Source organism: Lathamus discolor, chromosome Z (assembly GCF_037157495.1).
Source record: "Lathamus discolor isolate bLatDis1 chromosome Z, bLatDis1.hap1, whole genome shotgun sequence".
Lineage (NCBI taxonomy): Eukaryota > Metazoa > Chordata > Aves > Psittaciformes > Psittacidae > Lathamus > Lathamus discolor.
The window spans coordinates 92,405,899-92,419,054 of record NC_088909.1 but is presented as its reverse complement, the minus strand read 5'-3'; the positions used below and the strand labels follow the sequence as shown (position 1 = coordinate 92,419,054).

Genomic DNA, 13,156 nt, shown 5'->3' with positions numbered 1-13,156 from the left:
CCAATAGTTGCAGAGGAAATGCCCAAAGCCCTTCTTGCACATTCTGCCAGGAGATTGATTGATATTACTCTAAAACTAGGTGTGAGAAGGGTGAGAAATCACACCACAGATAAGTGTCAGTGTGACTGATCAGTGGTGTATTTAATTTCAGAAGTAACAGCTGTTGCGGTTACAACTATTTTTTTCTCTATTACTTGTTTTTGTTCAGTTGAGAGTATTTGCTGCAATAGCAAATGCCACGTTATTTTAAGCGGGTAACTTCAAACTGACACTGCTTTTAATAGGCTCAGGCAGTTGTGCTCCTCCACAAAGATTCTTCCTATTGCCATGACTCACTCTTTGCAAGACAACAGCCATGTGCCTGGTTTGAAACAAGCTAGCACAGTAAAATGGATTCTGCCTTATAATTCCACTAAATATAAACCAGGGTTGATACCAGAAGCGTGGCCAAGCCCTCTATATAGCATTATATACACAGTGTAGAGATGTCTTGGTGTTACTCTGCACTGCCACTTACTGCTACTTTGACCCTGTTGACTAATGGTAGTCAGTGACTTTGAACTGTTCATAAGGCCTCTCTCAACAGGCACAGCATGCCTCACATTTTTCTGCTCCTCTCTGAAGTCATCTACTTTTAACTCAGCCTGAAAGAAGGGTAACAAGCAAGTCCCCGCCAGTCTCCTCACCTAAATCTCTTTGCTGGAAAGGAACAAGCTTTACAAGTAAAATTAATCTACAGAAGCAGTGGGAACTTAGGAAGCGTCATCTTGTTACTACTGTAAATGCTCCTTGCCAGCATCTCGCTGCTGAAAAATACATTTGTGAGACTATGAATGCAGCAGGAGCATCCGGAGCTGTTCTGGTAGCAACATGCTCCTATCCATGACAGCTATTTGATCATGCTAGCTCCCTGATAATCCTGTTTCTGACCATCTGTCTCATCATTCAGTAGTAGCATTCAGCTATGACCTATTTCCCTTCACTCCTCCATCCTGGTGTTTCTCATGTTTATTCTTTTTAAGGTGCACAAATAGATTTCATAGCAACTTCATTGTAATGGGATTAAATAATCTCCAACTTTTCCCCCTACTAGCTAATGCTTACTATATAATGAAAGTATGTTCTGTACACCGCACACATCCTGAACGCAAGTTTTTTCTTAATCTATGGTCTGGTACTTCATTTCTAAAAATACACACAGGAATGAGGAGAAACTCACAGCCACTTTGTGGTTTCTTGAAAGAAGCCACAGATGTAAATGGAAGGGTCTCTGCAACTGAAGAATTATTTGCTACTCAACGTTTCTAGCATAACTTTCACATATTTGCTCTTCCACCAAAGCAGTATTAATATACATATGCCTGCCTACCTAATTTTAAAGTGAATTTTAATTTCTTAGATAAGACTTCTAGAGGCTAAACAAGAAAACTTTACAGTCAGCACCTTTAGGGCACAAAATTCATTTAACTGTATCAAAACTGAATCAGTTCTCTAGACAAGGTCATACTTCAGATACTGAGTTTCTAAAGTATGACCTTGTCTAGATTCTTAAAAATCTTGAGCCATTTTCCATTTAATACCTTCTCAGATTTTTTCCTCAAGTCCTATTAAACAAAAAGTTCTGTACTATTAAGGTGTTTTACCTTTTAAGGTATGAGAAATCCTCTTGCATACAATCATTCTGTGATTTTCTCAGTTCTTTACTGTGAGGGTGGTGAGGCCCTGGCACAGGTTGCCCAGAGAAGCTGTGGCTGCCCCATCCCTGACAGTGTTCAAGGCCAGGCTGGATGGGGCTTTGAGCAACCTGGACTAGTTGGAGGTGTGAGGGGCACTGTGGCAGGGGGTTGGAACTAGATGATGTTTAAGGTGAAGGGAAAGGATATACCTATGCAGTTACTTCAAGGTGGAGATATATCTGGGCCACTGTTCAGAGGCATGGTCTATCCCTTTTTACTCTAGCCACGTAGTCCTGCTGACTCCCCTGTGCCGACTCTGATGTTTGAACAGCCCTACAGCGAGCTGGTACAGGGAACTGATCCATTGAACAGCTGAATTAAGGGGGGAAAATGGACACTCGACCACCAATCCCAACATAAACAATTAAAGAGGAGGATTTCAAGAGCAAAGGTTGACCGGCACATTTAGGAGCAGGAGTACAAAAAGCAGCCTAATGCCTTGTTTAGCCTATGATCTCTCTGCAAAAGAAGGCAGTTGGCCCAGGTCACTGAAATACCAATTGCCCTCCTGTTCTTGTCTGTAATTCCCTGTGTCCTTGTACACACAAGCTGTTCTTTCCCAATGAAATGTGGGGGAGTTTGAAAGCCACTCAAGTTACATCATGCAAAGACTCATCATCCCTTTTCATCCCAAGGCAAAGCAACACAAACATGTTGCCATCCCCAGAATAGCAAGGCAGCTTGGCTGGGTTTCTTTTCCTCATCCCAGGTGCTCAGGCCAGCTACAGCCAAGACTGACTCCATTACAACAATCTGATCCTCAGGGAAGCACTCATGTCTGCCAACTGCAACACTTGGAGTGGGCTCATTCACACTACTGAAGACACCATACATTTAGCTTTTTAATTCACAATAGCTTTCAAATGCAAGTTTAAAAACAAAGTTGAAGCAAGACCTTATGATTAACTTCACCATTCCCCCTCAAGGGAAAGGGTGCTAGTTTGGTTGCGTGGACATTGCTAGAAGAGGTGCTCAGCTACGCTCGTCCTCCCATTCCCCAAGTCAAGATCAGATGGTTTGTTGATACAGGAGAGATTGTGCCAGCATTTAACTCCAAAAGGCAAGGAGCAGGCTGGGGAGGGGATGACAGAGGCAATTTGGGATCTGGCATCTGTTATTAGGTCACTGGGTTCCCACATACTGCTGCAGCTCAAGCTCACCCAGTTTCAACATGAAGCTGTTGTTGGCAAGAGCATCCCAGAGATAACGGCTCCGTCTGGAGCAAACTGACACCCCTAGCTCTGCCAAATTAATTTCGAAATAGATTCTCCAGCACAACTTCTTGGCCTGACAGTGTGCAAACAGGTTTTTTTCTGCGGTTTCATTCATTCCATATCCTAATGAGTTAGAAACTAGAAGAAACTATAAGCCTAACCAGGAAGTAGGCTAAAAATCCAGGCCTTAAACTGATCCAGCTGTCTTTTTTATAGGTATATGGCAGGATAACATCCTGTTAAATGCAGCTGTGATCTGTATGCTATAGGAATTACAACTACTGCTTATTTAAACAGGTATATTATATAAGCTATTTAACCAACAAAATTATTTTAGACCCAGATTTAAATCAATATTATTCAGAGCAGCCCTGTGGAGAAGGACTTGGGGGTGTTGGTCGATGAGAAAACGAACATGAGCCGCCTGCAGTGTGTGCTCGCAGCCCAGAAACCAACCATGTGCTGGGCTGCATCAAAAGGAGTGTGACCAGCAGGTCGAAGGAGGTGATCCTGCCCCTCTACTCTGCTCTCGTGAGACCTCATCTGGAGTTCAGCTCCAGACATAAGAAGGATATGGAGCTGTTTGGAGTCCACAGGAGGCCACAAAGATGATCACAGGGCTGGAGCACCTCTGCTATGAAAACAGTCTAGAGAAGGCTCTGCAAGACCTTGTAGGAGTCCTCCAGTAGCGACAGGGCCTATAGGAAATCTGGAGAGCAACTTTCTACAAGGCCATGTAGTGACAGCACAAGGGGGAATGGCTTTAAACTGAAAGAGGGTAGGTTTAGATAATAGGAAATAGTTATTTACTGTGAGGGTGGTGAGGCAGTGGAACAGGCTGACCGGAGAAGCTGCAGCTGCTGTATCACTGGCACTGTTCAAGGCCAGATTGGACGGGGCTTTGTGCACCCTGGTGTAGTGGAAGGTGTCCCTTTACCCATTCTATGACTATGATTCATGCCACAGAGTTCAAAATTTTCTCATTTTACAGTGCCAGGGTTTATGCCATCTGTGAGAGAGAATTTCTCCTTTGATTCCCCCAAGATGTACTCTTGTTTTTGAAAAGCATTACCTCTATAGAATGATTAGGCTGGAAAAGATCAGACTAACACAGCCCAGTCCACCCCTAAACCATGTAAGTATGCCACATCTACAGCTCTTTAAATACCTCCAGGGATGGTGACTTGATAACTTCCTTGGGCAGCCCGTGCTTGACAACCCTTTCAGTGAAGAAATTTTTCCTGATATCCAGTCTAAACCTCCCCTTGCGCATCTTGAAGCCGTTTCATCTCCTTCTATCATCTGTTACCTGGGAAAGAAGACCAACACCCACCTCTCTCCATCCTCCTTTCAGGTAGCTGTAGAGAGCTATAAGGTTTCCCCTGAGCTTCCTTTTCTCCAGATTAAACAACCTCAGTTCCCTCAGCTGCTCCTCATAAGACTCGTTCTCTATGGAATCACAGCTTCACCTGTCACAGTATACATGTTCAGCAAGTAACATTTAACAGTACATTTTCTCCAGTATTGCACACATGGCAGACTCCTCCAGTCTCTCCAGAAACCAGCACAGTAGTGTCTGGTTATGATTAATACTGCCTGTGAGTAATGCCACATGTTAACAATTCCATCCTGCTCATGACTCAGTCCATGGCTGGACCAAGTGTGCAAAGAGCAGATGAAGCCAGCATCAGAGTTCAGGTAAACAGGTTTTAAGTGCTTCAGGTTTGGTGCAGATCCAGAGGCAGCACTCTGGCTTGCCACACGGGTAGGGGGAGAACTAGAGAGCCATCTTCCTTACCTTCCTGTGGTAGCTGTCTGCTTGAAGACATCTGCACCCTTTTTTTAAATAACTTTTTATTACTTAATAAAGAGACCACATTCAATTAAAAGGTTGGTATGCAGTAATGCTGTGTTAATAGAAATGTAAAATCATCACGCACAGGAGTCATTAACCTTCTTCAGATGTCCCTATGAAGGCTTCCCCACAGTTTCTGGCCTGAGAATCTTATTACAGGACAGAAGAAAGTAGAACCCTAATCTTCACAAAGCCTCTTATTTGTACTGGACTCGTCTCTTATCTCAGCCAGAGACAAGGTAAGAAAGCCAAGTAAATATTGCAACTTTTGCACTAGGTCACTAATCCATTTAGATGGAAAGAGCATACTTACTGCTAGGAAGAGCATGCAGTACATGGAGAACGAAGAATGGCCAGAGTAAAATGATAGTCTGGAAGAAAAGAGAGCAAACATCTCATCATTTTTCTTTTGCAACATCCAGTCTACAGTGATGCTAATTTGTCTTACACAAGTGAACTGGAAAAATGCAAACACTCCATGTTTTTTCTTCAAGAAGGCATTCTAAGCACATCAAATGTCTGACAATGGCTTTTGACAAACAGCACAGGCTTCACCACTCAGCAGCTGTCCTGTTCCAGCATTCACTTGATGTCCACATCAGGCTAGTAATTACTAGAGCTTTGAATAAAGTTGGAACAACAAAGGAACACATCCTCAAAGCTAGAAATCAAGTGGCCTTTAAAACGGTTTTGTTTCATCTTCTTGATAAATATCAGAATACTGTAAATAAATGATTTAAAAATTTATAATATCCAATAGTCACAGCGGCACAATGTACACATTGAAAGTTAATCACCCCAGACAAATCAGTAGCCTTTGGTCAGCATCAAGAGGCAGAAGTTAACAGCACATATTTAGATGTATATACCACGTATACAGATGTATACCTTTGTTAAACATACTGATTCATACAGAGCATGATCATCTATCATTGAAGGGTAGGGGGAAAGGCAGGAAGGCAGTTCATTAGCCAGCTGCAGAAGACGACACCTCCCCATATCTGTTATTTTCAGAAATAGCTTCATGTGTGGCTATCTCATTTAAAGAGTGGCAGCACTGCCTTCAGCTTGTAAAGGCTTCTAGCAGGTCCAGACTGAAAGGACTCCTCATTTGATGCTGAAGATTCTCCCCTGCACAGATGGTTTCTGTGATGAGCTGAGTGTCAAAGCTGTAAAACAAATGCCACCCACTTCTTGTCAGGAGTAGAAGGCAACATGGAAAGACATTCTAATTCTGTCTAAAGTGGAAAGACTGTACTTAAAACTATTTTTTAAATAAAAGTGGAAAAACTGTACTTAAGCTGTATTTTTCTGTTTTATGCACAGAGCTTGTACCTGTGCTGTTTGACAGGCTATCAGCCAGGCTCCTGTGCAGTTTAGCTACATAACAAAGCACTCCTTGCTTAAGAGTTTGGTATACCCAAACAAGGCCAACTTAATTAAAAGTTTCATGGCAATCTAGATTGCCCTCCACCATATCCAGCGGGGCCCTGTTTTGGTGCCTCAGCCAGGCAGAAAGCCTGAGGCCAGGGAAATTCCTGATGAGGGAAATGTTTCTACCCTTTGTAGAAGACTAATGAAGTCAGCTCCGATATGCAGTTAGATAACCGAGTTAAACATCCACTACTCAAATGCCACGAAGGCAGCAATAAAACTATCTTGTGCACAAGTGAAACTGCAAAACTTTCTGCATTAATTTGCATGTGTAACATTACGAAACTGCATCAGCTGTCGGGAGAAAAGAAAACCACACAGGAATTTCCTCCATAGGTTTCGGAGTTCTTGGTTTATAGTTGACTCAAAGCATTGCTAATAGTGCAGTGAGAAGTACTCTGAAGTTGTTTCAGAAGTACTAAATAAGCAATCCTGAAAATAGTAAGATGAATTTTGTGTGTCAGTATTTGTGTACTCATGCCCAAACAGATATTTTTCAATTAAATTCTTAAATAGAAAACCTGTATTGACAATGTGTTAAGATGTTGAAAAATTCAAAGCCATTAACATTACATTTTAGCTAGACATCTCTACTATACTACTCTAACTCTTCACCAGTTGAAATCTCTGGGCAAGTGTCCACTAAAGCCAACAGAATAAGCATTTTGAAGAGCTCTCTTTTCAGATAAACATGTCTTCTGAGCCATGGAAGCAAAGCATGGTGTTCTACAGAACAGAAGACAGATTAAGGAATTCATGGCACCTATGCCAATATTTTATCCACTGATTTTGGGGGTATTTCTGTTGCCCATGAGATGACGTTGCCTGCAGTTCTTGAAGGCAACCTGTTGCCAACTGAAGGAATTCAGAAGGCTGATAAGTAAGAAAAGGAATAAAAACAAATACTTTAAGGAGGGGGTTCGGGTTTTTTAGTTCTTATACAGTTTAATGGTGTTGTTGAATACTGGCGTTCTTGGTTTTAGGAATGTATTAGCCCAACATAAAAAATGCCTTGTTGGAAGTTGAAGATTACAAAATATGAAGGCATTCTCATCAAGCATAGATAAGTATGCTGTACATGACTGAAAATGTTGTGCTTAGAACATGAAGTATTGCCAGAAATACAACTGGGACAAAGTATCGATCCAACTTGTACATTGTGCAATCCCAATGACATTTCTTTGGCAATACCGTCGTCTCTAGATTTCTTTAAGGACAGTCATATCTTTAACAAATTAAAGAAATCTTAGAACCCTTTCAAACACTGAGTTTGACAATGGAAGAGTTTCCCTGCAATTCCTCAGCACGCAAGCAGTGTCATCTCAAAACAAGGAGAATATTCTGTCTTCAAACCAGCCAAGCTGCTGCATTGGGATCATATGGCAGGTGCCATCTTGCCATTAGCCAGCATTGTTTACTAGTCCTAAGAATACGTAAGTATCACAAGAAAATAAATTCATAAATAATATGGTACAGACAACTCTCAAACCCCCTACTTTCACTAATGAAGGCTAAATTACTCCAGTAGGAATTTGCACATCAGATTTCAGGAATTCTTTTTCAAATTAATATTAGAACATCATCCAGTGAACATGAAATAAGAGCTGGTTAAGTGTAAAGTCTTGTTTTGATGGTTTCCAAGATGGCAGAGTCTGGCATCAAAACAACAGCTTTGCAGACAGAGATCCATGCCTTTTACTCAGTACCTACCTCACAGATCCCTTCTGACGAGACGAACAAGGCTTTAACAGGAAAATGCTTTACTTATTTCCACTTGCGCAATATATTACTAGCAAGTTAGAAGAATGCCTGAAGTAACAACACAAAATCAGCTTCAGATCTTGGTTGAGGCGTAAAGTAGCCAATGTCTACAGTACAGCGGGACACTCAAAAAGGCCTTAGAACAAGATGACTTAATGGCTGTTCAGCTTTCTTTAAACTTAGTTTTGCCACAACTTTCACATGTTTTATTATAAAGACAAAAGTAAAGACTCTGCTTGCTTTAAAAGGTTACCATAAGACTGATTACAATTAATCACAACAGTTCTTAAAGATTACCTGGGAAAATAATCAAAGTACAGACAATTCCTAAAAGATGTAATTGAAGTGAATCACTTAGTACTTTCAGCCAGGATTTCTAATCCCAGATTAGCATGTCTGAAACAGATGGCCTTATTCTGTTCTGTTCCTTTCCATGCACAAAGGCAACTTAGCCTAACGTGCAGAGCCCACCTGATAGAAGGTACTGTTTAAGCATTTATGCAAAGTACATGAAAAAGAAAGTACAGAAAGTACACGTTTAAGCAGTTAAGCAAAGTACAGGAGTCTGACAGGGAAATTAAGAGCCTTAGTAAAAACAATACTAGAAAATAGCTAAATACATATGGCACACTGGGGCATTAAATGGCAAGAAATTAAAGTGTTAGAAATTACAGTAGAAACACCTAAACCAGAAGAAAGCTTATCTTGTGGTGCCACAATAAACCTAGGAGAGGCTGAATGATAAGGGAATCTTTCCAATACAAGTACTGAATTATGGAATGATCCCTTAGAGAAAAAGAGGAGGCGCAGCAAAACGTTATGCACGCTCCCACATCAACGCAAATAAAACCAAGTCCCTTCTATCCTCAAGTTCTCTGGATTCTCCAAGTCCAACTCAAAGCTTCCGCTGACATTCATGTTACCCATTTCATTGATCTGGACTGGAATAAGTGCCAGACAGAGCTGTAGCTCTGCACATCTGTGCTGAGTAAGCCAGACAACTCCACATGCTTGTCAGTGAAATATTCCTAGAATCTAAATGCCATGAGGATGTGGTTTAATGAAGTGCTAGTCTTACGCTTCAGCTGAAGCACCATATTCTTTAAAGTCAGTTTTGTCTGCACTCAGCAATCAACATGTTTTCACAGCACCTGCTCTTTTCTCAAGTGCTGCATGAGTACAACTTTGAAGATTGGCAGGGACTGAAAGATTTGAGGACTCTCTAATGAAGTGCTTCTGTGATTACTGCAAAGAAATGTTTAAATAAAACGCACAAGCAGTTCATGTGTTCAAGTACTTAGAAACCCATTTTCCAAATACAATATTCCCAGTTTTTCCTCCACTTTCTACTTTTTCTTCCAGCATTTAAAACCCACACTGAAGTATAAAGCCTTACATTTACAGAAAGGAAAAAGCTGCTAAAGTCTTTCCAGTTCAGTAATCCCCATATGGATAATTTTATTGACAAAGGTGTTTTGACATAAGACTTAAGTGCCTTGCACAATTCCCTAATCATATTTGGGGTGATGGGTACATGCACATAGCCCTACTTTAGGTAGTAGTAGCAGAGAGAAAATTTGGACGATGCTGACACTTAACACGTAAGACTACCCATTTTTTTGCAGAGTTACATACCTTTTCTTTTACCTTACCTTACACAAATTTAAGTTCCCTGCTTATTCTACTGACATAAAACTGTCTTCGCTGCTAGGCTGACCAGGTTTTTAAGCTTGTTAAAAAGTTCTGCTGGCATAATTTGTTGGAAATTGAAGTAGTGTCTTAAAATACCTCAAAATAGACAGATATAATGTAAATTATCTAAACCTGTCAAAAAAGTCTTCTCCTCCTCCAATTTTTTGCCTTTCATATGAGCAGAAGTCAACCTGCATCTTGAACTTCTAAGTATTCCAGTTTTATCTAGGGAGGAAGAAGTTGCCAACTCCTGGCATTCATTACCACACACAGACATGTGGGATCTCAATATTATAGAGTCCAACCAACTGGCAGCCTACAATGGCATTGCATATGCTTATTGCAAAAACACTGTAAAACAAGTTCTCATCTGTCAGTTTTGACCTTTTCACCCAATTTAACTCAACACACAAAGCAGAAGTTTATCTTCCCACTACATTTATAGCTAGCCTCCTCCAACAGGGAAGAAAAAAAGAAATCAGGACTTTGTTTCTCCTCTTCCCTAATAATCCCTTCTCAGGAAAGAGTTAAAAAGTGAAAATAGCAGCAAGGGGGACCAACATTTTAAACCAACATTTCTACAGACTTAATACCTTTGTCTCACATGCATCAGATTACAGGCTTCTGTTCCATTAACCGTGTCTGCACAAGTTATCCACATAATGCTGTTCCGAGTCACAGGAGTGTTATTATCATTTTGCATAAAGGGAATGAGAACAAAAAAGATAATCCCTGTTAAATCAGGGATTTGACTGTTATTCCCTCTCTAAGAAACCGCTTTGGGCATGAAGCGCTTAGTAATTGTGGAGAACCCTTCCCCCAACAGAAGTTTGTAATCTTTGAAGGGGAAAAGGAAAAGGAGGCTGCAGAACTGTCAGCATTATGGGGATTTCAGTTCCTACAAGTACTGTTTGAGAAAGACTTGTCCAAAATTTTACCTTAGGAGACTTTTCCACTCTATTAACTTTGACATAAGCTTTGCAAATAAGTGAAATTCTGCCAAGAACGAGAAGATGCATCTACCTGCTTGCTTAGGCATAGCTAGCTTCCAAATATTTTCAGGGTGTGCTGAGCACAGGATAAAAACTTTGTTCTCTAATGAACTTCAGCATGATAAGCTATTGAAGTATCAGACTGCAAGCACAGCTTTTTCTGAAAACCATTAAGGGGTTAAAAGTTTTATTTTCAGTTATGAAAATGATTGCTATTCATCACCACTGAGAAGAGCCAATTCACATCAGGGCAAAGGAGATGCAAGATCAGAAACATGATCCAGATTGCAGAACTGCATCTCAATTGGTTAAAAGCAAGTTCACCCTTCAGAGTTGATTCTCCCTACCACCAGTTAATTTCTGTTGCAAAGGCAGCTCTTTTTGCTTCTAGATCAAGTACAGCCCCTGTTTCATCATCCACTGTAGCCTTGAATCTTCTAAAGTTTAAATATTTAAAGACTCTCATTTTCTACCATATTTTTGCATTTCCTTCCATGTAAGATGAAGTATAGGGGCCCTGCGTAAGATCCAGTCCTGAGAATTGATGAATTAATTCATCAGGACCAGTAGTATTCCCAAATCAGCCATGTTACATGTTCTAATAACAGTAATGACAGAAAACTTGAGAAGCAGTATTTAAAGGAAAAGTTGCATTGTCTGAATAACAGTGCACATATGCAACTGTCCATTCTTCTCTTTCAGTTGCTTTCATACCCAAGCTCCTTGAGATTTTTTTACTGTCTTTTTAGAATTGAAAACTACTAAATTAGCCTGTGGTGAAAACTCCTGGGCACAAAAGTTTCAGTATTGCAGAGCACTTAAGTTCCATAACAGAAATAATTAGAATGCTGCAGCCAACATACCAGTATGCCCTGAGCAAACACATAGTTAACAAGCCTGTAGCAGCTTTAGAGAAATTTCTCATCCACAGTGCTGTTAGAAACTGCCAGATTAAATAAGTAATCCATTTAGTTATGCTGAATTAAGTGCAGTTTGATTTTTGACAAAGGTTTAAGACGTTTTGAAACAAAATACTGGAACATTCATACAAGCTAAGTCAGTTTAATGCAAAATTAACACTTCATCATAGAAATATTCCCAGCACTGAGAAATGTGCAGGGGAAGAGAGAGAAGGGAGAGAAAGAGGAGACAGGAACAATTGTTTCATAGAGATGGGTTAACTTGAAGCAAAAGCCTGGTCTCTTGGGTTAGGTTTAAAAAGTGTAAAGCAAACCAGTTGCAAAGGCTATCTAATAAAACAGAGGAAAATGAAAGTATTCAATTAAAATGGATGTATGAAGCTTGTGGTTTTTGGTGTTTTTTATTTTTAAACAGTCACAGTTTTGAAGGTGTAGGTGTCATAGAAATGTGAGAGTTTCAAAAGTTCGGGTAAATTGCTAAGCAAAGTTACGCAGGTTACCCCCGTACTGTCCATCTGGCACAGGTGCCCAGCTACTGGGAGTTGCTGCATGGTTTAACTGCACTCACCAGCACACATAAGTACAACCTGTGAAACAAACTTGAAATAAAGTTCCTGACAAATGACTGGTAAAGAGCACCACCTTGGCAATAGTGTTTAAATAAATTAAAAGTTCAAAACAGTCAGCTCTAGTTTCCTAAAAGCTCCTTTGAAGATTACATTTTGAGTTTGCAATGGCAGACTACACACAGTTTGTTTTGAGAGCAGTCAGCATGGGAGCAATACATCAAATGAAGTAGGGAACTGTTTTTTTCCTTCAGACATGCAAATTGTAACATGAATCTGTACATTAGTAACACAATTATAATTATGAAACTTAATAGATGCATTATCTGTTACCACAAACAGAACAAAGTGATAGACTGAAATTAGAGACCTTCAACTATCCAAAGTGAAACTCACTTCAGAGAAAGTTACACACACACATACACATCCCTGCAAGCTGCATGAAGTCTGTTTCGAAGCCTAACAGAGTTCAGACTGCACAGAGTGCCTCTGAAGCAGCTAGACTTGTAAAACATGGCTTAATATTTCAGGGTCAACGGTTTCACTTTTGTGTATGTGTTTAGTGAGCTGAGGAATAAACCAGAAAGGACAGCTCCGTGGAGCTCCCCAGTCACTATGTTATCAGTGCTCCTCCAGACCCAGAATGCTGAACTTCCAGGTTCCACCCTAACGCCTGTATTCAGTGGAAAAGATAAAAAGTGATAATTTAACAAAAATACTTTTAAGTCGCTCATTGCATTATTGTAACAAACTGAACTGCTCAGATAAAATGCAATAAGCACTGCATCCAAGAAAAATTTGTAGTAAACTCAGGAAGCCCGAGCAGGTTGATTTACGGCCCTTTAGCACATACACAAGACTATTACACATGAAAACAAACAAACAAAAAAGCAAACCAACAAACAAAACTTCACACTATACAAGAATGTGTGCTGATGGAGGTTAGTTTAACCAGTGTTAAAGCAACAGGATAAATCAGCAAACTG

The 13,156-nt window shown here is 40.3% G+C and overlaps 1 protein-coding gene across 2 annotated transcripts in view; it reads right to left on the bottom strand.

Annotated features, from left to right (window-relative positions):
• Positions 1–13,156, bottom strand: part of PLPP1 (phospholipid phosphatase 1) — a 58,005-nt gene that overhangs the window by 5,007 nt on the left and 39,842 nt on the right. For both annotated transcript variants that reach the window (XM_065662300.1, XM_065662299.1), the window contains exon 4: positions 5,119–5,176. In XM_065662300.1, the coding sequence (XP_065518372.1) occupies positions 5,119–5,176 (58 nt within the window). The remainder of the gene's footprint in view (positions 1–5,118; positions 5,177–13,156) is intronic.